At 36.9% G+C, this 24,970-nt stretch overlaps 1 protein-coding gene across 3 annotated transcripts in view; it reads left to right on the top strand.

The window, feature by feature from the left end:
* The window catches only part of MICU1 (mitochondrial calcium uptake 1), a 193,504-nt gene that overhangs the window by 46,851 nt on the left and 121,683 nt on the right, over positions 1-24,970 (top strand). For all 3 annotated transcript variants that reach the window (XM_067710605.1, XM_067710607.1, XM_067710606.1), the window contains exons 4-5: positions 323-485; positions 21,508-21,551. In XM_067710605.1, the coding sequence (XP_067566706.1) occupies positions 323-485; positions 21,508-21,551 (207 nt within the window). The remainder of the gene's footprint in view (positions 1-322; positions 486-21,507; positions 21,552-24,970) is intronic.

Below are 24,970 nucleotides of genomic sequence, written 5' to 3' on the forward strand. Positions count from 1 at the left end.
TAAAAAATGATAGGCTCCCATATATATGGTATTATACTCTTTTACCGAGACCTTTTGAATTCTTTTATGACATTTTTCAGTTTTGCTAGCTTTCAATGATTTAAGAAATTAGAAAATATTCAAAATTCTGAAGAAAACTTATACAAGCATTGCTTCAACTGGAGTATGAATCGTATATCACAAGTTTTTGAGACGCAAGTAATTTCTAATATAAAAAATCCAGTTAGAGAAAAAAATGATATAAAATTGCCCCCCAAATAAGAGAATATACATGAAAATGAGATGCTTAATACAGTAACACTCTCTGAATTTCCAATTTTAGGTGATGGAATATGAGAATAGGATTCGCGCATATTCCACACCAGATAAAATCTTCCGATATTTTGCTACCTTGAAAGTAATCAGTGAGCATGGTGAATCTGAAGTGTTTATGACACCACAAGACTTTGTGCGATCCATAACACCCAATGAAAAACAACCAGAACGTAAGTTGCTGAAGTGAAAAATAAGATTGTGATATTTATTTCTTGATATGCTTCTTTGTTTCTCTATGTATTGCCTAAACTGTATAAGTCCATGTAATAATTATATTCACTGTGTAGCTACTGAATATTAGGCATTATGCTAGGCTTTAGGAGTAGAAGAGAGGAGCGTATAATCTAAAGCGCTAAGGAGATTATACACCTCTGGCTGAGAGTCATTGCTTGTAATTAGACTGTTCCTGAAGGCAATGGATTACATATGTGACTGCTGTCAAGTTACTCTTTGGTGGGATAGACAGAGACAGTAACAGGTAATTTCAGGAATGTGGTGATTTGTTAAAGAACAGGTACTATGGCAGTATAAAGAACGGACACTTAACTCAGTCTGGAAGTTTAGAGAATGGTTCTAGAGAATACATCTAAGTTTGAATAAAAGTTAGACAAAGAATAGAGGAAAGAGTCTCATTTAGAGGAAATGGCCGAACAAACAAGTTGTGAGAAAAGAAAATAAAGGGCTTAATATTATAAGTTAAAGGTAATTACTTACAAATGTATATGGGAGACATGGTGGAAAAAATGACAGAGTAGCGAGCTTCAAGAATCAATTCTTTCACTGAAGCAATCATTATGCTGCCCAAAATGGATGGAATCAACTTTTTTTGGATCACTGGAATCTAATAAAAAAGTTATAGCAACCAGGGTACTGCTTAATGAAGAAAGAAGCTGTTAAATTTTGGAAAAAAAGTGTTGTGGCCTTTTGCTTACCTGCCTACCATGCCCTGTTTCCCAGCTTAGCAGCAGCCATGAGGATGGCAGCCTGCATTCCTAGCTTGGCTTACTAGTGATGGGGAGATCGCTGGGAGGCAATATAGACTACTTCTCCAAAAAAAGTGGTTGTGCATTTTGACTCATCTGGTAGTTTCCTGAGCTACCAGCACAAAGGCTTGCCTTTTGTTTCACCCACCTCAAGCTAAAGTACCTTTCCAGGTGTCATCTACTGAAAAAATTTAAAGGCATATACCACCTGTAGCCATTGGGCCAAGAGAGGGCAGATGGGACCAACAGCAGACAGACTGAAAAGCCTCAGAAGGAGGAGGCTGAGGATAAAGACATTTCAGGGAATAAGAGCTTTGAAGGGCTACTGCCTGGGGAATCCAGAGTGATGCTTAGGCCAGACACATACTTGGAAAAGACTTGAGTGGGCTTGTATAGTTGTGCTCCATGCAAGAAGGAGGTGAAAGTTAAGGTGGAGTTGTAGGAGAATCTAGCTAAACATCAAAAGAAGGCCCTAGCTCAGAGCCAATCTACAAACACTAGGAGAGCTGGGTTCTGTTTTGTTTTGTTTTTTCATTCCTTTTGCCTCCAACATTTAAGGAAATCTCTGAGGTCACTTGATGGCTGCTTAGATAATAGAGCAGAAACTTCAATGATGACACGTAATGAGGAATATAATCTTTGCAAAAATAGTTTGGAAAAATCGCTAAACAAAGTGATGACTGGGGTCCTCAGCAGGTTACCATGTCAAACTCTGGGAAGAAGGGAGAATATGATTTCCAGAATTACCACATAGCAATATTCAAAGTATCTAATTTTCAGTTTAAAAAATTGCATGGCGTATCAACAATAATCAGGAATGTATGACCCATTAATAGGAAAAAAAAAGAAAGAAATTGACAGAAATCATTCCTGAGGAAACCCAGGCATTGCACTTACTAGACAAAGACTTTACATCAACTATCTTAAATATGTTCATAGAGCTAAAGGAAACCATAGACAAAGAACTGTAGGAAATAGGGAGTATTATGTATTAATAAATAGAGAATACCCATAAAGAAATAGAAACTGTCAAAAAGAATCGAGTAGAAATTATTGAGCTGAAAAGTAAAGTAGATAAAATGAAAAATTTACTGAAAGAGTTCAACACAGATTTGAGCAGAAAGATAAAAGGACCAGAAACTTGGAGATAGGTCAATTGATGTCCAGTCTGAGGAGCAGAGCAAGAAGAATGAATAAAAATGAATAGAGCCTAAGATACTTGTGGGACAATATCAAGTGTACCAACATATGCATATTAGGAGTCCCAGAAGGAGAAATGAAGACATTTCTAGATAATCAGAAGTGGAGGAAGTTTGTTGCTAGTAGACATTCCCTGTAAGAAATGCTAAATGAAATCCTTTAGGCTGAAATGAAAGTATCCTGGATAGTAACCAAAGTCATACAAAGAAAAATTTTAAATGATAAAGACCAGTAAAGGTAACTACATAGGGAGATATTAATATTGTTTTATTTTTGGTTTTTAACAATCTTTTTTTTCCTGTATGGTTTAAAAGACAAATTTGTAAAACAACAATTTAAATATGTTAATGTTGATTCAAACTAGATTATTTTCAATTTAAGATGTTAATTGTACTCCTCAGGTTAACCACTAAGAAAATAACTAAAAAATATACAGAAAAGGAATTGAGGAGGGAATAGAAATAGTACACTAGAAAAAAATCAATCAAACACAAAAGAAGGCAAGATTGGAGGAATTGAGGGACAAAAAAAGATGTGACATATAGAAAACAGATAACAAGATAGAAGAAGCAAGTGCTTTCTTATCCTTAATCACTTAAAATATAAAAGTATACTCACCAGTTAAAAGACAGAGATTGACAGGAGAAGAAAATATGATCTAATTCTATATTGTCTACAGGAAACTCACTTTAGATCCAAGACACAAATAGGTTGAAAATGAAGGAGTACAAATAGGTTGGAAATGAAGGGTACAAATAGTAACCAAAAGAGAGTTGAGGTGACTATACTTATATCAGACAAAATAGACTTTAAGTAAGAAATTGTTGCAAGAGACAAAGAAGGACATTGTGTATTGATAAAAGGGTCAGTTCATTAAGTAGTTACAACAATGCTAAATATATATACCCACCAAATGAAAGACCCCAAAATATGTGAAAGGCTGACAGAATTGAAGGGAGAAATAGTTCTACAATAATGGTTGGAGACTTCATAACCCTTTTCAGCAATGAACAGAACATTTAGACAGAAGATCTTTAAAGAAATAGAAGACTTAACACTGTAAACCAACTAAACCTAATAGACATGCATAGAACACTCTACTCGAGCGTTAGAATACATTTCTTCTCAAGCACACATCAAATATTTTCCGGAATAGACAGATAGACCATATGTTAGGCTACAAAACAAATCTTAATAAATTTTAAAAGATTAAACTCATACAAAATATCTTTTCTGATCACAACAGAATGAAACTATCCATCAATAACAGAAGGAAAAATAGAAAATTTATGAATATGTGAAAATAAAACAATACATTCTTAACCAATGGCTCAAAGAAGAAATCACAAGAGAAATTAAAAAATACTTTGAGATGAATGAAAAAGAAAACAGAACTTAACAAAACTGATGTGATGCTGCAAAAGCAGTGGTCAGAGGGAAACTTATAGCTGTAAACACCTACATTTAAAAAGAATAGGGCTTCCCTGGTGGTGCAGTGGTTAAGAATCCACCTGCCAATGCAGGGGACATGGGTTCGAACCCTGGTCTGGGAAGATCCCACATGCCACGGAGCAACTAAGCCTGTGTGCCACAACTACTGAGCCTGCGCTCTAGAGCCCGCGAGCCACAACTACTGAGCCCCCGTGCCACAACTACTGAAGCCCACACACCTAGAGCCTGTGCTCCACAATGAGAGAAGGCACTGCAATGAGAAGCCCGCGCACCGCAACGAAGACCCAACACAGCCAAAAATAAATAAATAAAATAATAAATAAGTTAAAAAGTAAATAAAATAAAAAGAAGAAAGTTCTCAAATCACTTTCCTAACTTTACACCTGATGGAACTTAAAAAAAAAAAAAAGAGCAAACAAAACCCGAAGATAGCTGAAATAAGGAAATAATGAAAGTTAATGCAGAGGTAAATGAAATGGAGAATAGAAAACAATAGAATCAATGAAACAGAAAGTTGGTTCTCTGAAAAGATCAACAAAATTGAGAAACATTTAGGTAGACTGACTAAGAAAAAAAGAGAAAAGAAGCCAATAACTAAAGTCAGAAATGAAAGTGGGGACATTACTACCTACTTTACAGAAATAAAAAGGATTATAAGAGAATACTGTGAACAATTATATTCCAACAAATTGGATTACCTAGATGAAACAAATTCCTAGTAATACACAAACTGCCAGAAGTGAAAAAGAACTCTAACAACTTAACAAGAAATTAACAAATGGGCAAAGGACTTGAATAAACATTTCTCCAAATAAGATATACAAATAGCCAGTAAGCAGATGAAAAGATACTTAATGTCATTAGTCATGAGAGAAATCCAAATCAGAACCAGGATATACCATCTCACAGGTTGGCTCTAATTTAAAAGCAAACAAGTGTTGGTAAAGATGTGGAGAAATTGAAGCCCTCATATGTTGCTGGTGAGAATGTAAAATGGTGCAGCCACTATGAAAAACAATTTCTCAGAAATGTAAGTAAAAAGTTACCATATGACCCAACAATTGCACTACTAGTATAAACCCAAAAGAATTGAAAACAGGTATTCAAACAAGTCCTCGTATATGAATGTTCATAGTAGCACTATTCACAATACCCAAAAAGTAGAAACATCCTAAATGTCCTTTAACAGATGAATGGATAAACAAATTCTGATACATACGTACAGTGGAATATTATTCAAATGTGGATGAACCCTGAACCAGGCACAAAAGGCCACATATCATATGATTTCTTTTTTTTTTCACTTTTATTTTATATTGGTATATGATTTCATTTGTATGAAATATCTAGATAAATCCATAGAGACAGAAAGCACGTTGTTGGTTGCCAGCAGCTGGGTTGGGGGAATGAGGACTGACTGCTTAATGGATACAAGGTGGGTTTTTTTGTTTTTATTTTTGTTTTAGAGTGATGAAGATATTTTGGAACTAGGTAGAGGTGGTAGTTATGCAACACTATGAGTGTACTAAATGCCACTGAACTGGACACTTTAAAATGGTTATTTTATGTTATTTGAATTTCACCTCAATTTAAAAAGGGAATAAAGAATATATAGTCAGTTCTCATTATTTGCAAATTTTGTATTTGCAAATTTGCATGCTCACTAAAACTTACTTGTAACCCCATAATCAGTACTTAATGGTACTTTTGCAGTCATCTGTGGTTATGTGCAGTGCAGCAAAAAGCTTGAGTCACCCCATGTACATGTTCCCAGCTGAGGTCAAACAAAGTAATGCTCTGCCTTTTTGTTTCAGCTTTCATATGTGTCCTTTGCTTTGTTTATTTAGTGCCATATTTTTAGAATTTTTGTGCTTTATCTTGGTGATTGCTGTCCCTCTTCCACCTGCTCCATGTACTATCGATGTGCTGTCTAGTGTTCTTAAACATAAGAAGGCTATAATGTGCCTTAAGGAGAAAATGTGTGTGTGAGATAAGCTTTCTTCAGGCTTGAGTTGGCCGTGAGTTCATTGTTAATTAATCAAGGATATATATAGAGAAAGAATGAATCAAATATATATATAGATATATCAAATATGTATGGAAGGAGGGGAGAGGAAAAAAGGTGTCTCTAAAAAAAAACACATAAAATAAGGTTATGTATTGATTGGTTTAAAAAAAAACTTGTGACCAGAGGATCATAGGAACCTAACCCTGTATTTCCCCTAGGAGTAATAGGTCAGTATTCACTGATTCTTTGTTCATGGCAACTTTATAGAACATAACTCTCACAATTAGTGAGAATCAATCATATATGTTACAGTAGTAGGCTATGAAAAAGAAACTATGCATTATAAGGAAGGCATCCTAAAGGGGGTGGCATTTGAGATGGGTTTCGAAAAGTGAATAATAATAGTTATTATTATATTATTATATTATATTATTATATTATTATCATTGTATACACGAGTGGGCAGAGGCATCACTCAAAGTGAGTAAATTATGTGGGCATCACTCAGAGTGAGTAAACTGTGTGGTCAGAAATACAGACATGTGAAATAACAATGTGAGCTTGGGGAACCAGAAACAGTTATGGTGTTTTCTAACCAAGGAATTTATAATGTTTTGCCCATGTTTATTTTTATTTATTTATTTATTTAATATAAATTTATTTATTTATCTTTGGCTGTGTTGGGTCTTCATTTCTGTGCGAGGGCTTTCTCTACCTGTGGCAAGCGGGGGCCACTCTTCATCGCGGTGCACAGGCCTCTCACTGTCGCGGCCTCTCTTGCTGCGGAGCACAGGCTCCAGATGCGCAGGCTCAGTAGTTGTGGCGCATGGGCCCAGTTGCTCCGCGGCATGTGGGATCTTCCCAGACCAGGGCTCGAACCCGTGTCCCCTGCATTGGCAGGCAGATTCTCAACCACTGCGCCACCAGGGAAGCCCCTGCCCATGTTTATTAACATTCATATATCTCTAGGAAAAATGAAATCTTCAAAGGTGCAGGAAATTTGCCGTATATTTAAATTTTTTTCTTAGGGAAATTTTCAAACATAGAAAGTACAGAGAGTAGTATAATGAACCCATATGTACCTGTTACTTAGATTCAACAGCTATGAACACGTGGCCAATCTTATTTCATCTATAACCTTTTTACTTCCTCTCCTCACCCCAGATTGTTTTAAAGCCAATTTAAAGCAATTTTAAAGACACCTCTGTATGTGTCTCCAAAAGATAAATACTTAAAAAAAAAAAAAACAGTACCAGTAATAACAATAATTTTAAAATATTACAGTAATTTCTTAATAGCAAATATCTAGGCATCGTTCAAATTTCCCTATCTAAAATATATTGTTTACAGTTGATTTATTCAAATCAACCTCCAAAAATGGCCACACGCTATGTTTGATATCTCTTCAGTCTTTCTTTATAGGTTTTTCTCTCTCTCTTTTTCTTCTTGCCATTTTTTCCTTGCCATTAAGCAAGACCAGTTTTATGCCTTGTTTCACGTCTCTCAGCCCACCTTTTACCTTTTGCTTAGATTGTTGCTGCAGCATTTATCAGGATAGAGATACAGCCTAACAGGAAAGACCCTCAGCTACACTATGTGTCTCTTGTTTCTGCTATAGAGCATCTCTGCTGCTATAGCATGGGTCCCCTTCGGGAGCCTGCTCAACCGTGTTGGCATGTGCACACATACAGAGGTATAAAGGACTTTACTCTTTGTTGAGACTTGGTGCATAAATACTCTCCTCTCCACTGTCTTGGATGGTCAATTCTGAGGATACAAACTATGTGGTTTCTTGGGTGGGCTAAGGAGTATTGAGCCCTAGTTTTCTACAGCAGTAATCAGCTCAATGACACACCCTTGAACTGGCTTTCCTTCCTTTCCTGTTTCACTTTTCCTGGTCCTCCTGCACTGGCTCTCTACTTTTGAAACTCAAACTGTACATCATTTATTTGTGAAAGAATGTAAGTCATTTATATTCTAGAATTTCCCACATTTTGGATTTTACTGATTGTATCTCCATGGTGTTATTTAATATGTTCCCCTATACTTTGTATTTCCGCCATGTAGAAAAATATGTAGAAAGCAGCTGAAAGAGAATATACCAAAATGTTAACTCTCTGAATGTTGAAATTTTGAGGAATTATTTTATTCTTCTTTGACTATTCCTTGTTCCTTTATTTTCTAATAAACTTCACATGCATTCATTCAACAAGTATTGATCAATTAGCTCTGCTATGGGTTAGACACTATTTTATGTGCAGGGCATGCAGGAATGAATAAAACAGACAAAAATTTCTTCCTTTATAGAGTATACAATCTTTTATAATCAGAAAGAAGGTATATAAAGTTTCCATTAATTGCATTGAATTTTAGATTTTGAGCCTTTTGAATTAGTTTTAGCACCTTGTTTTGTGACATGTGGAAGGAAGGATTAAAGAAGACTTGTGTAAGACAGAAAAAAGGATTGCAAGATATATTCCTGGGTTTTATGATGGTAAAGTATTTTGTACTTGTCAAATTATTTCTAAAACCAGATGAAATCTAATATGTAACAGTAACTTTAAATAAAACTGTACTTTGCTTCCAGTGTGACAGTGAAAATGAAGCAACACTTTAGGTAGTTTACTAAAGATTATCTGGACATTTAAGGAAGTTTTTTTTTTTTTTCCTGTGGAAATCATTATATACTCTAATTGCTTACACACATTTTGGCATTTAACTTTGTAATTTTGTTTTTTTAATTATTGAAAGACCTGTCACATGGACAGAATAGTTACTAAATGTCTAATATACCAAGCACATTTCTGGTTTTCATAAAAAGGCAGAATAATGAATGATTGCTTTTCTTTTAAGATAATAATCATGAGGGAAAATTGTAGTATATTAAAATGAGATTTAATGGAAAATTTGGCTTCATTTTTGTTTGCTCATGAACACAGATTTCCACAAATGTTGATGTAGCAGAAGTAAAAATATGTATTATTCCCATGTGGGTTGAAATAAAGAAAAGAGTGAGGCTGTAATTCAAATTGTAATTTGATTTTCTATCATCAGATGGCTGGACTCTAGCCAGTAGCTCATATTTCAACTTTGTTTTGTCATGTCTTTCACACATACCGTATCCCAGGATACCTAACAGATCTAAACTTGTAAGTTTTAGTTTTAGAACAGTTCAAACATAGTCACAAAGCCCTAAAATTAAGCAGTTTTTAAATGAGTGGAGTGCTGATGAATTTCAGTAACAAGCTGATTAAGAATAATTTTGTACTGAATACCAAAAGAATTTAGAGTAGCCATAGGTAAGTAAGAAGGACATTAAAAGGAAAAAATATATATAGTGTATGACTGGAATACATCTCATCTCCCTTTCTGTGCAATCTTCGTGTCATCAAAGTCTCTGGATATAGTGGATAAGGCAGTTGCTTCAAGCTCTGGGTCGTGCTGCTTGTAGTAACCAGTTTTGCATAGCTAGCCAATGACTTGGAGAAGCAGCAGCATGGGGAGAGCTTTTAAAGTACTATATAGAAAAACTTAAGCTTTTGTCAGAGCAAAGCATACTTGAGCTTTCGTCAGAGCAAAGAGGATCTCTGTTTCCTTTCCACCATATCCCACTGGCTGACCTATTCATCTTGATCTGATTTTGTCTCATGGAAGACGAAAAGGATGTGAAAAGGGGAAACACAGATCATACTGTGATTTACTTGTCCTGGACTCCATATTCTCTCTAGGATGAGTCATGCCCTTAGTGATACTCTTACTAGAGCACTTTTAGTTTGAGACACATAATTTTACACTCGATTATATACAGTGGTTTTGGTTCAAGGTGGTGTTGTAGGAGGATCCTGAGCTCACCTCCTCCCACAGACACACCAAATTTACAACTCCTACACATCAGGCAAATGAGAAAAAACCCACACCGAAACATATAGAAGAGGCTGAGACACAATTTCACCATAAACTCTACCCCTGTTACAGTAACCAGTGGTCAGGAGAGAACTCACAGACCTGAGCTTCTACCTGAGGAGCAGGAGGTTTGAACCTCAATCTGGCATGCCAGCTTTTGATACCTACACCTGAGAGATGAGCCCCCAGAGCATCTAGGTTTGAAAGCCAAAGAGGCTTGCATCTACAAGACCCACAAGGCTATAGTGAACTGGGGAGCATAGAGTGCTCATGCCCGGCTGCCCCACAGGGCCCAGTGCAAAGGCAGCTGAGTGAAAGTGCCCAGTCTTTCTGTGAAAGAGACCTATTTGCTTATCTTAAAGCATTGGCCTGAGGGGCAGACATCTAATTTAACACATATCTAGGGGCCTACTGAAATATTCTCCAAAGACAGGCTGGTGGGCTCTGTAACAAACAGAGAAACCATTCTTTTTGTTGTTGTTGTTTTGGTTTTTTTTGTTTTGTTTTTTTACGGTACGCGGGCCTCTCACCGTTGTGGCCTCTCCCGTTGCAGAACACAGGCTCCGGATGCGCAGGCTCAGCGGCCATGGCTCACGGGCCTAGCCACTCTGCGGCATGTGGGATCTTCCCGGACCGGGGCACGAACCCGTGTCCCCTGCATTTGCAGGCAGACGCTCAACCACTGCGCCACCAGGGAAGCCCCAGAGAAACCATTCTTAACTGGCTACCACCATCAGGGCACAGCACAGAGACAGCACACTGAAACACACCTCCAGTGTTTCTGTGAAAGAGGCCCATTTGCTTGCCTTGAGCCTTTGGCCTAAGGGGCAGGCTTCTGGTTTAAAACACATCTGAATGCCGCTGAAATACTCTCCGAAGACTGCAGAGGCCAGTGGGAGCCATCTTTGTGTATCTTTCTGCCTTGCTTGAGGTCACTGGTATCTCCCAGAAGGGAATTTGTGTACATGTCTGGCGTACTGACTTTTGCAGCTGGCGCCCAGGACACATCCCTTGATCACTTGGCTCTGGTGGCCACTGGGGCTTACGTTCTCGGGTCCCGTAGGACTGTAACAAATGGAGAAACAATTCTTAACTGGTTATCCCATTCCCAGGGCACAGCACAGATAACCAGCATGAAATATACCCCAGTTGTTCTGTAAAAGAGGCTTATTAACTTATCTTTATAGCGGTGGCCTGAGGGGCAGGCTTCTAATTAAACACATATCTATGGTCTGACTACAGTCCTCTCCAGAGACTGGGGAGGCCAGTGAGCATCATTTTTGTGCCCTCCCTCTGCCCTGACCCAGGTTGCTGGTATCTATGAAAAAGGAGCTTGTGTACATGTCTGGCTCCCCAGCTTTTGTGGCTGCCACCCAGAGGACACATCCCTTGATAGCTTGGCTCTGGTGACCAGTGGGACTTGTGTTCATGGATTCCATAGGTGGTAGCAAACAAAGTAACAGTTCTTAACTGGCTATCACCCCAGGGCTCAGTGTAGAGGAATCAAACAAACACTCATCTCCCAGCCTTCTCCTGAAAGAAGTTTATTTGCATACTTTAAAAACTGCTGCCTGAGGGTCTGGCTTCCAGTCAGCCTGAATCTAGGTGCTGACTGAGATCCTCCCCGTTGGGACACTGATGGCTCTTGGCACTACTGGGAGCCTCTAAGAGCAAAGTAGGAGCCTCAACTACTGGGAGCCTCCAAGAATAAAGTAGGCTACTTGGACAATCACAGAGGCTTGAGGGACAACCAAGAGCTAGGGCAGGGTTGAATGATAAGGTTCAGCTTCCCCACGAGGCCACTCCTTCAAGACTGGGAGAGGTGGCTGTTTTATCTAATGCCTAGAAACCAACTCAGTTACAAAAAGTGAAGAAATAGAGGAATATGTTCCGAACAAAAGAACAAGATAAAACCTCAAAAAAAGACCTTAATAAAATTGAGATAAGTGACTTACTTGATAAAGAGTTCAAAATAACGGTTATAAAAATGCTTAGCAAGCTCACAGGAACAATGCATGAATAAAGTGAGAATTTCAACAGAGAGATAGAAAATACATGAAAGTACCAAATAGAAGCCACAGAATGGAAAAACAATAACTGAACTGAAAAATACAGTAGAGAGGTTCAATAGCAGACTAGATGAAAGAAAGGATCAGTGAACTTGAGGACAGTGGAACTTATCCAGTCAGAGCAGCAAAAAGAAAAAGAGTCAAGATAGCTTAAGGGACTTATGGGAAAACATCAACAGACCAACAGTCACATTATGGGGGTTCCAGAAGGAGAAAAGAGAAAGGGGTAGAAAACTTACTTGAAGAAATAATGTCTGAAAACTCCCCTAACCTGGGGAAGGAAACAGACGTCCAGATCCAGAAGCCCAGGAAATTCTAAAAAAGATGAACCCAAAGAGACCCACACCAAGACACATAATTAAAGTGTTAAAAGTTAAAGGCAAGGAGAGACTCCTTGCAAGCAAGAAGAGACAAACAACTTGTTACATACAAGGGAACCCCTATAAGACTATCAGCAGATTTTTCAGCAGAAACTTTGTAAGCCAGAGGGAGTGGCATGGTATGTTCAAAGTACTGAAAGAAAAAAATGCCAGCCAAGAATACTTTACCCAGCAAAGTTGCCCTTCAGAATTGAAGGAGAGAGAGTTTTCCAGACAAGCAAAAGCTAAAGGAATTTTTTATCACTAGACTGGCCTTACAAGAAATGTGAAAGGGACTTCTTTAAGCTGAAATGAAAGGGCACTATTAATTAACAAGAAACACATGAAAGTATATACAATGAATGTATTTTTGAAACAATTTTGTTCTAATGTTTTTGCCCCAACAAGGTAAGTTCCTTCCATACAAGAACCTTGTCTTCTACTTTTATTTTATTAAAAAAATTTTTTTAGTGGAGTAAAATTACAATGTTGTGTTACTTTCTGCTGTACAATGACATGAATCACCTATATGTATACCTATATCCCCTCCCTCTTGGACCTCCCTCCAACCACCCCCCCCATCCCACCCATCTAGGTTGTCACAGAGCGCCGAGCTGCACTCCCTGTGCTATACAGCAGGTTCCCACTAGCTGTGTATTTTACACATGGTAGTGTATTTATGTCAAACCTAATCTCCCAATTCGTCCCACCCTCCCCTTCCCCACCCCGTGTCTACATGTCCGTTCTGTATGTCTGCGTCTCTATTCCTGCCCTACAAATAGGTTCATCTATACCATTTTATTCCACATATATATGTTAATACACGATATTTGTTTTTCTCTTTCTGGCTTACTTCAATCTGTATGACAGACTCTAGGTCCATCCACATCTCTACAGATGACCCAATTTTGTTCCTTTTTATGGCTGAGTAGTATTCCATTGTATATATGTACCACATCTTCTTTATCCACTCATCTATCGTTGGACATTTAGGTTGTTTCCGTGACTTGGCTATTGTAAATAGTGCTGCAGTGAACATTGGCGTGCATGTATCCTTTATTTTAATTTCCTGCAGTGATGCTGAGTATAGAGCAGGTGTTGGTCAGCTACAGTGAACTTCCCTGTTTCTGCATGGCCCATGAGCAGAGAATATTTTTTACTTTAAAAAAAATAAATCACATGAGGAATATTTTGTGCTGCCTGAAAATTACATGAAACTCAAATTTCAGTGTCCATAAAAAGAGTTTTATTGGAACTCATTCATTATGTATTGTCCATGGCAGCTTTTATACTATGATAGTAGAGTTGAGGAGTTCCAATAGAGACTATAAGTGGCCCACAAAGCCTAAAATATTTACTATCTGGCCTTTTACAAAAAAATATTTGCTGACTTCTTGTGGAATAATAAGAAACAAGGGTTTCTTATAGTAAGAAATAAGGGTCTCTGCCCCTGGTTCCTGATACCACTGTCCTTAATTTGGTGTTTATCATTCTTATTTATTTATTTATTTTTATATTTGGCTGCATTGGGTCTTCATTGATCCGTGCAGGCTTTCTCTAGTTGCAGTGAGCGGGCACTACTTTTCATTGTGGTGCTCAGGCTTCTCTTGTTGCGGAGCACGGGCTCTAGGCACATGGGCTTCAGTAGTTGTGGCACAGGGGCTTCACTAGTTGTGGCTTGTGGTCTCTAGAGCACAGGCTCAGTAGCTGTGGTGCACAGGCTTACTTGCTCCCTGGCATGTGGGATCGTCCTGGACTTGAACCCATGTCCCCTGCATTGGCAGGTGGATTCTTAACCACTGTGCCACCAGGGAAGTCCCTGGTGTTTATCATTCTTGATGAAGACTATAACATTCACGTATATCCATTGTCCTTCCCCAGGGAATGATTATATTCATCTCCTAGCATTGAGTTTGGACCTAACCATGTGATTTCCTCTGACCAATGAAATGTGAGCAGAAACTATATACACTATGTTCAAGCAAGAGCTTTAATAGTCAGTTTGTGATTTGCTGTGTTCTCTTTTACCTCTGCTATGTTCCAAATAGAGGTTGCTGCCCTGTCAGCCTGGATCCCAGATTCAATACCATGTGAAGCAGAGCTGTAGCCAGTATGATAGATAGGTAGCATGAGCACTATATAAAACCTTCCTTGTTGTAAGCCACTGAGATTTTAAAGTTGTTACTGTAGCATAACTTAACCTTTTCAAGCTGCTACGTTTCCCATGCTTTTTTTATATGTTAAATATTATGTTTATATGTGTGTTTTTGTTGACACAGGTAGCTGTTGTTCTCTTATTTTCACTGCTATATAGTTGTGTATATCAGTTGTTTAAACTTGTATAAATATGCCAGTATTTAATTTACCCATGTCCATGTAGATGAACACTTCCAATTTTGTCACTCAGCTATTGCTGTATAACAAACAGCCATATAAAATGTCAGTGGCATAAAACACAAGCATTTATTTACCTCATGCATCTGCAGGTCACAAAGGGTGTGCTCTGTTGATCTCAGCTGGCCTTGCTTAGATAGGCTAGGGGCTGGCTAATCTGGTCTAGGTCATCTCTGCTTGATGGTTTTGTCAGATTTGTTAGTTTGTTCTATATGTTTCTCATCCTTTTTAAACCAAAGGGCTATCTGGGATATTATCCTCTCATACTGTTGGCAGAGGTGCAAGAAAGCAAGCCAGTGTCAGAAGTTCATTTTAAGGATTGAGTCATTTCATAATTGCCAGTATCCCATTGGCCAAAGCAAATTACATGGCTAAGCCCAAAGTTAAGGGATTTTCCACAGAGGTCAAGGAGGAGGAAGTGAAGATTTGAGAACAAAAATCTAATATGCCAGTGTTTTTTCTGTTGTAAACCATACTGAAGTGAACATTCTTCTGTATGTCTCCTGGTGCATATTTATAAAAAGTTATTTTCAACATGTATACCTGGAAGTTGGACTTGCTGGCCTGTAGGATACCCTCTTCAAATTTGCTAAACATTGCCAAATTGATTCCCAGAGTGGATAAAATAATTTATATTTTCTCCAGGAATGTATGAGTTTCCTCCTTTGCATTCCTGCCAAGACATGGTATTATCAGACTTAAATTTTTAGCAATCTGATGGAAATTATTGTATCTGGTTTTGTTTTGCATTTCATTAGTAACTAGTAAGGCTTATCTCCAAATGTTTATTGGCTGTTCACATTGCCATGTGTATGAATTGCCTATTTATCTTCTCTACTCACTTTTCTATTTGATTTTTTTTTTTTTTTTTTTTTTTTTGCAGTATGCGGGCCTCTCACTGTTGTGGCCTCTCCCGTTGCGGAGCACAGGCTCCGGACGCGCAGGCTCAGCGGCCATGGCTTACGGGCTAGCCGCTCCGTGGCATGTGGGATCTTCCCGGACCGGGGCACGAACCCATGTCCCCTGCATCGGCAGGCGGACTCTCAACCACTGCGCCACCAGGGAAGCCCTGATTTCTTTTTGATTAGTAAAAGTATTATGTGTATTCTCTATTGGAGTCTGCCATGTAGCAGATATTTATTCCTAGTCTGTGGCCCATCTTTTTATTTTGTTTCTGATAATTTTTAATATACAGAAGCTGTCAATATTCTCAAACATACCATTCTTCTCCTTGGTTGTTTGTACTGTCTCTTTCTTTTTACTGATTTATTAAGGTATAATTAACATAGAATATGAGCATTATTTAAAGTGTTTGATGAGTTTTGATATACTAATCTCATGTATATGCTAGTGAAACCATAAGCACAATCAATATAATGAACGTATTCATCACCCTCTAGAATGTTTTCATACCCATTTGTAATCCTGCCTTCCCACTTTTTCCCAGGCAAGTCCCAGGCAGCCCATCTTTCTGTCTTCCATATCCTTACTGATTATCTGTCTCCTTTCTCTGTCAATTATTGAGAGAAGGATGTCGATCTCTGACTTTATTTGTGGATTTGTCTATTTATCTTTTCCATTGTATCAGTTTTTGCTTCAAATATTTTGAAACTCTTATTAGGTGAATACACACTTAGGATTATTCTAGCTTCATGGTGAATTGACCCTCTTATCATTATATAATTGACCCTCTTTATCCTTGCTAATATATATATATTTTTTGCTCTAAAGTCCACATAGTCTGATATTTATGTAGCCACTCGGTCTTTCTTTTGATTCATTTTTCATGATATATCTTTTTCCATCGTGTTACTTGTAACCATACCTGTATCATTGTATTTAAAATGGGTTTCTTATGGACAACATATAGTTGGATCATGTTTTTTATCCAATATGACAGTTTCTACCTTTTATTAATGTGTTTAGATGATTTATATTTAATGTAACTGTTGATATGTTTAAATTTAGGTCTACCTAAATTTAACAAATTTTATTATTTGTTTTCCCTTTTTTATGTTCCTCTTTTACCCCTTCCCTGCCTTCTTTTCAGATTATTTGAAGATTTTTTAATATTTCATTTTAATTGATTTTGGCAGGGGGTTTGACGATACTTCTTTGTGTATCTTTAATTTAATGGTTGCTATTGGGATTATAATATACATAGTTAACTTTTCACAGTTTGCTGAGAATTTATAATTTTACCACTTCAAGTGGAATATAGATATCTAACCACTATAAAGATTTCTCCCCAGTTTATGGTATAGTGTCATATGTATTACATCTACATATGTTGAAAACTCTGCCAGACATTGTTTTAAGTTTTTATTTCAACCATCAAACTAGTCTGTTATATGTATATCTAGATATTAGCTACTTCTGTTGCTCTTTATTTATTCCTTAAGTTCCATACTTTCTTCTGGTATCATTTTCTTCTGCCTTGAAGGATAGAACATCTGTTAGAGCAGTTCTGATGGTGATGAATCCTCTACGTTTTCCTTCATCTGAGAACATTTTTATTTTGTCTTCATACTTTTTTTTTTTTTTTTTTTTTTTTGCGGTACGCGGGCCTCTCACTGTGTGGCCTCTCCCGGACACGGAGGCTCAGCGGCCATGGCTTACGGGCCCAGCCGCTCCGCGGCATGTGGGATCTTCTCGGACCTGGGCACGAACCTGTGTCCCCTGCATCGGCAGGCAGACTCTCAACCACTGCGCCACCAGGGAAGCCCTTTGTCTTCATTCTTGAAGAATATTTTCACTAAATAAAGAATTCTGGGTTGAAGTTCTTTTCTTTCAGCACTTTAAACTGGCTGCTTCAAAGATTTTTTTCTTTGTCTTTGGTTTTCAGCAGTTCGATTAAAAAAAAATTATCTCATACCTGATGAACTTGAACTGTACTTTTGCTGACTTACATAAGCTGAAAATATAATTATTTTAATAAAATTTTAGAATATTCTTTGGGTACAATTTTTAGGATAAATTCTAGTATTAAACTGAAAAAATGAATCTCTAAATTTTTGAGAGATAGCTGGGACTTCTTAAGTAAAATTGTATAGAGCTTCCATTTACCTAAGCTCTAATTTATAGATATCAAAATGACATATTTGATTGTTTCACTTTTGTCTTTTGGCAAAATGAGTAGCTATCATCTTTAAAATAAGCCTCCTTTTAGATATTCACTCTGAAGCTTAAACTGAGACTATTCTTATAGTATTTCTGCATGTTTACATTATTTTTGTCATGGATTCAAAAAGACAGGCAACTGCCACCATTTAAAAAGATTGTTAGACTTAAAATCAGAAACAATCGTTTAATCCTTTTGAGCATCAACTTTCTCATTAATGAAAAGGGGGAGATAGTGTTAGCATTAAATGACTGTGAGAGTTCTTTGAAGAGAAGTCTGAGATTCATAGAAAGCACCCTAGGAAAAACGGCATAACATCCAGTGTTTCTAAGCTGGGACCCAAAGAATGAGGGTGGAGAAATGGAAGGATAGTCATTTGATTATATTTTCAAAGTACACATGCTGTGTTTTTTCCTTTCTTTCTCCATACTCTCCCTCCCCCAATAATTTGGCCTATTAGAATCTCAAGAGGAGTAGTGAGTAAGGATAGCATGAATTCTTTAATCCATCCACACTTTCCACACTCCATCCCCAACCAATGTTAAGAATTGATCTAATCCAACCATCTGCTTCATTTGACAGGTAAAGAAATCTAAATGTAATAAGATGAAATAATCATTTCTTCCAACTTGAAATTATGAATCTCTTGGCCTACTTTATGTCGGTATTTGCTTCTATTTATTTATTTAGGCTGCTCTGGGTCTTCCTTGTGGCACGCGGGCTCTAGAGTACACGAGCTCAGTAGTTGCAGCGCACAGGCTTAGTTGCAGTATGTGGTATCTTAGTTCCCCAACCAAGAATCGAACCTTGGCCTCCTGCATTGGGTGCATGGCGTCTTAACCACTGAACCACCAAGGAAGTCCCTGTATTTGCTTTTAAATGAAGGAATTCTCACTACATGCCAGGCTGTCCTTACATGCCCCTCCTTTATTTGGCAGATGCACATGGTAAAATATTTTCCAAACTATAGTGAAGAGCACTTAATGAAAAACACAGATCTGTTCCAATTTCTCCACCCTCCCAGTTATGTCACAGAAGCAATCACTTTAATATTTTTTAACTTTTGAGTTCTTTTGGATATTACGATAATAACTTGTAATGTAGCTAGTCTGAACTGAGATGTGCTATAATTGTAAAATAGACACCAGATTTTGAAAACTTATTGTAAAAAGTAATATGAAATATTTCAGTAAGTTTTTTATTGATTACATGTTGAAATGATGCTATTTTGGATATATTCATTTAAATAAAATATATTATTAAAGTTAATTTTACCTGTTTCTATTTGCTTTCTTTTTAACATTTTTATTAGAGTATAATTGCTTTACAATCATGTGTCAGTTTCTGCTTTATAACAAAGTGAATCAGTTATACATTCTATTTGCTTTCTTAAAGGTGGCTGTTAGAATTTTTTTTTAATAAATTTATTTACTTTATTTATTTATTTTTGGCTGTGTTAGGTCTTCTTTGCTGAGCGTGGGCTTTCTCTAGTTGCGCCAAGCGGGGGCTACTCTTCGTTGCAGTGAACGGGCTTCTCATTGTGGTGGCTTCTCATTGTGGAGCATGGGCTCTAGGCATGTGGCATGTGGGCTCAGTAGTTGTGGCTTCGCAGGCTCAGTAGTTGTGGCGCACAGACTTAGTTGCTCCGTGGCATGTGGGATCTTCCCGGACCAGGGATCAAACCCGTGTCCCCTGCATTGTCAGGCAGATTCTCAACAACTGTGCCACCAGGGAAGCCCCTAGAAAATGTTTAATTATACACGTGGCTTACATTTATTGCTCACATTATATTTCTGTTGGACAGTGTTGCTCTAATTAGTAAGCATATATTTCCCTTAGTTGATGTACCAGGTTTTACTCATGAGATATCTGATCCTAGACTAATTCTCATTCCTTTTTAAAGGACTAGGAAGGTTTTTTCTGGGAATTCTGAGGATTTTCTTTTTCTTGGTATTCTAAAATTTTACAAGCATACAACTGGATTACAAGTAGGTTTTGCTCATTTTGCTTAAATAAGTTCTTTTAATTTGTGTCACTCTTCAGCTCTGAGAAATTTTCTGGTAATACTTTTTGGATTATTTCTTACCTATTTCTGAATGAGAAAAGGTCTTGTATGACATAAGATCTTGTATTGAGTCTCTGTTGCTCTATAATTCTCTCTTCTGTTTTCCATCCTGTTGTCTTTTTGGCAGTGATCCTGAGATAACCTTTTCCTAATCTTTTGACAGTATATTAAGAAATAGGGGGGAGATAGGCAATCATAGTTTTAATTGTCTACAACTCTTTCTTGTTTTCTGTCCTCTTATCATAGAAGCATGTTCTACCTTTATGACTGGTATCTTTTTGAGTATCTGTGAGGTTTCAAATTAGATTTGTTTTTAAATTTTCCTTTTTGCTGACTTACCTCTTTCTTTTTCAGTCAGTGGTTCATTTTGTTCAGGGCAGGCTTCTAGAAGGTGAAGCATATTTTAGATAAGGAGCGTGTGTAACCAAATGTGTGGAAGCAGAAATGCAAAAAGCTTCCTTTGGGAGCAGTGATAATCCTATCTTTGTAGTACTCTGGGCATAATGAGGTAAGGGTCTGAACTGGCATGAATAAAATGAGAACTGAAAGAAAAGAACTGAGTAATTATGCAAGAAAAATAAGTGTAATTGGGAACTGATTTCTCCACTTTAAAAACTCCCACACCACCCTCTTATTGAACTCATTGTATCCTTCCTTGTAATATTACTATATGTATATGTCTTTCTTAGTAAATTGTGACTCTTCAAGGCAGGGATTGTATCTTACTCATTCAGTTTTTTTTTAGGTATTTATTGATCAACCACTGTTCCAAGTACTGGGATAAAGCAGTCAGCAAAGACAGAAAATCCCAGCCCTCAGGAGCACTTAATATACTTGCTTTTATCTTTCATAGTGCTTAGGATTTCACAATGCTAGGGATTCCCAAGGTTAAATTTATTATTTAACCCACCTTTATTTTTTATTTATTTATTATTTATTTATTTAATTAATTTATTATTTATCTGGCTGTGCCAGGTCTTAGTTGTAGCACGCAGGATCTTCATTGCGGCATGTGGGATCTTTACTTGCAGCATGCAGGATCTTTAGTTGTGGAATGTGGGATCTAGTTCCCTGACTAGGGATCAAACCCTTTCCCCCTGCATTGGGGGCATGGAGTCTTAGCCGCTGGATCACCAGGGAAATCCCTTAACCCACCTTTAAAAAGTAATATTGAGATGGTCTATTTATCTGTTTAGGTGTGTTGCAAAATGTCTTCTGATATTAAAGTCTTCTCTCTTTAACTTCATACAAAAAATTATTATGCATTCAGATTAAACTAATATCCCTCACCTTGTTTAGAGGTAATATATATCATTTTGATGTAATGGAAAAGAGCATCACCTTGGGAAGAGTCCAGGGTTCTAGTTTGGCTCTACTGTTGAATAGGTTTGCTCATGAACTTTTACCCTCTTTATCTCAGAGCTTCATATTCTCATATATAAAATAAAAGGTTGGTATCTTTTAGCACTGACACTTTGTGGGACAAAATTTTCATTTCTATGGACTTTGAATAATGTTGTGGCTAAACCATCTAGTACATTTAATTGAATGATTGGAAACAAAACTGAGAGCTGTCATTTCATATGTTTTACCTGAGTTATAATCAGTGACTAAGTATTGTTTTTTTCTCTTTTACAGACTTGGGTCTGGATCAATATACAATAAAACGGTTTGATGGAAAGGTGAGTGAACTATGATACAACGTATATATCCTGTTGTTTACTAAGAAGATTTTTAAGTTCCTCTAGAATTATTTGTGAGAAATTTCTGAATACCTGTTTGTCTTATCAAAAAAGTTAGTTGTTTAGATTGGGAGGCCTGTAAGTGCCTTCAGATGCTTCTACAGAAAAAAATCAAGCAGAAGGCTCTTCTGTGTTTTTCCGTATAGGGTAATACTGATGGGTTACCCGCTGTATATATTAAGGGCTAATTCAGTGTATGTTGACATTTGAATTTTAATTCAATAGCCATTATAAAGGTTAACAAGCCCCCCAATATTACATTTACATTTCTTATAAAAACACCTATCTGATTTGACCTTCCTTAGGCTTTGATAGTATATAGCAATAATCCTAACTAGAAAATTACAGAAGTCCTTACAGCTTTATAACAATTATGAAGAGCACCCCAAATTGCATATAAATTTGCATTATACTTACTTTCAGTTCTTTATTTTATGCCTGAATAAATCATATAATAAATCATTTAGTATAGAAAATAAAACTTTTAATTTTATTATCTCAAAACAGTCAGTTAAACATGTTTACCCCTTTCAGACTGAATTCTCCAAAAAGAAAAAGAAAATATTACACAGGGTCAGAAAGAAAAGTAAAAGGTCAATTTTAAAGAGGAGGAAGAAAGCGCAGAAGGAAGAAGAGTGAGTCAGGGATGGCTCTACAAAGCTTAAAGAGAAGGAAATCAGAAGGAAAATGATGAAGTGGCTGGAAAAGGCAGGATTACAAACAAGGGTCTAGGTGGGTAGAAGTCAGGGTTAGTAGAAACTGATCTTGCAGGAATGTGTCAATCCTGCATCCTTATGTAAAACTACATGTACTGGTAAGGTGAAGATATAAGTGCTAAGGTCTTTTGCACAAGTAGAAGGAATGAATGGCTGCCTTAAGAGCTGCGAGATCTCAGCCAAGGCTTCCAGCCTAAAAATTACCTTTTCTATTCAGGTGGCACCGTGCCTCCATCTGTGGGTATCCTCTTTTTAAAGTCACATATTCTAAAAGAAAGCATGAACAAAAAGAAAGGGAATTTAGATGTTAGGAGACCCAGGTTTAGAGTCCTGGCTCTGCTTTGGGGCAGACCAATCTTCTCTCTGATCCTTGGTGTCTCTGCTTTATGTATGATAAAATACCTTATCCATGTGAGGGGTTGCTGCAGACATTGATGTCAGGGTCTGATTTCAGAGTCTTTGGCAGGTTAGGTCCCTGTCTTATCTGTCTTTATGTCACTCAGAGTCCAGAGCATGCCTGGCACATAAGAGGTAATCAATAAATGTTTGATGACTTGGAAAAAAATCAGTTAATCACATATTTCTTGGAGGTATGACTCATTATGCCACTAATATCTTATTGCAAAATCAATTTTACAGATCACTTTTTTTTTTTTTGGCTACTGAAGGAATCCAGAGTAGCATGAGAATTCAGTCCTCTCTCATAAACCTGGAAACATGTAAAGAAGTTGAATATGTGCAAGTTAAACAGCAACTTTACATGTTAAAAGGGGAATTTCCATTCCTAGAGAGCTCCCGAATATAAAAGTCCTAATGGTAATTCATGTTTCATATGTGCTGTTTAATTTTTTCCTGTTTTGGCCAGTACCTGTCCACTTGATCCTAAAAATTTGCAACTTTTGGCATGACTGATGAGCTCCACGTTTGTTTCAATTGTATTAAATTTATGAGCTCTACATTTCTTATCATTTGTGCCATTTGCATTTTTTTTGATTTCCACTCATTTTTATGAAATAGCAAGAGTAAAATGCAGTAAAACATTAAAGTATTTGTGTACCCATCTTGCTATGGAAACAGAAATGGCAGTGCTTCTATGTTTGGAAGGCAATCTTAGCAGATTATAGTTGCAAGTGTTTATGCACTGAAGCATAAAATTCTGAAATCAGAGTAGGAAAGTCAAGATTTAAGGATATTAATGTATAATCTTTGAAAGTATGACCTACATGAAAGTCAGGCATATGAAAGTTGACTTCATCCAGGGGAACGGGTTCTGAAAGCAAATAGAGGAATGGGATACTTATATAAGGAGGTATAAAACTGAGCCAGTGACCCTGAGCCAGATAGCTTGTTCCCCTAGCAGAGTGCACAGATTTCCCTTTCATCCATGTTGTAATATGCATGTTTAATTCCTTTGCCAGGTTCTTCATTTAAGTCCTGTATTAATTTCTATCAAATATATTATTAAGGTTTTGTTTTGGAGTGAAGGTTATGTTTCCTAAATAGGATTCTTAAACTTAGTTCACCTCTAGTTTATATCTTTATGAATTGCCTTTTATTTCATATAAAGTCTAAGAAAGTAGTTTCTATACTGTTCTTAAATCTTATATAATGAAGAGTACAAATTTCATTCAGTGTTTAATCAGTTTAGTAGTTTTTCCAGGGATTTTTGCCATGCATCAAGTTCTTCACTCAATAATTATAAGAATCAATGCTTATTCAACTGTCGATCTTATTTTCCTTTGGATCTTCATGACTCTTTTGTTTTCCCAATCAGAAAATCTCAATTCTTGAGTAGCAGTTTCCAGAGTATATAACTCCTAACATAATATCCTGTTGAAAAAACAGATGTACATGGCAATTATAGTAAATTTCATGCATGATGATTAGAAATTAGTAGAAAGTTAACACCCTCGAGGAATTTCCTTTCAAACTTACTTTGATTTTTTTAATGGATAATTTTCTTTCTCTCTCGCTCTCTTTTTTTTCAACTTGGAAGATGAACTAGTTATAAATTGCTTAGAGAAATATTTATTCTCATCCTCTTATTCCCCCATTGTTTTAACATTAGGCACACCATTTAATTAAGTCCATCATTTGACCAGTAAGAAACACTAGCTTATTTTATTGCCTTCTAGTTGAATTGCACTTTAATGCTTTTGTCATTGAAAGCAAGAACAAATGTAGAAGTAGTATCATCTTCCTGGGGTGTTTTCTCATTTGTACTTGAATTTCATACAAACTCCAAATACAAAGTAGAAAAGAATGGCCCAACTGATATTGACAAATAATTGAACAGTTATTTCTTACTTTGATACTTGTCATCTTTTCTCCTATTTTTTTTGACTAGAAAATTCTCAAGAAGTAAATGAAACATTCCTGTTTCAACTGATAGTCTGTGAAACTGAATTTGATTAAGCAGCTGTTGAATTTGGGGGAAGATCTTTTTCCAGAGCTTATCACTGCCTTATGTTAATGTATGCTAATCCTTTAAGGATGCTTAGCAATTTCCTTTGTAGAAGAGTCTTGCAGTACCTTGTTATTGGCACTTGCATCATTTATGCATTTCACTATCTACCATCTACTAACACAGGCGTATTTCAATATAAAGAAGCTATAGTCAGTGACCTTTGGTTTTAAGAATAT

Source organism: Pseudorca crassidens, chromosome 16, assembly GCF_039906515.1.
Source record: "Pseudorca crassidens isolate mPseCra1 chromosome 16, mPseCra1.hap1, whole genome shotgun sequence".
NCBI lineage: Eukaryota > Metazoa > Chordata > Mammalia > Artiodactyla > Delphinidae > Pseudorca > Pseudorca crassidens.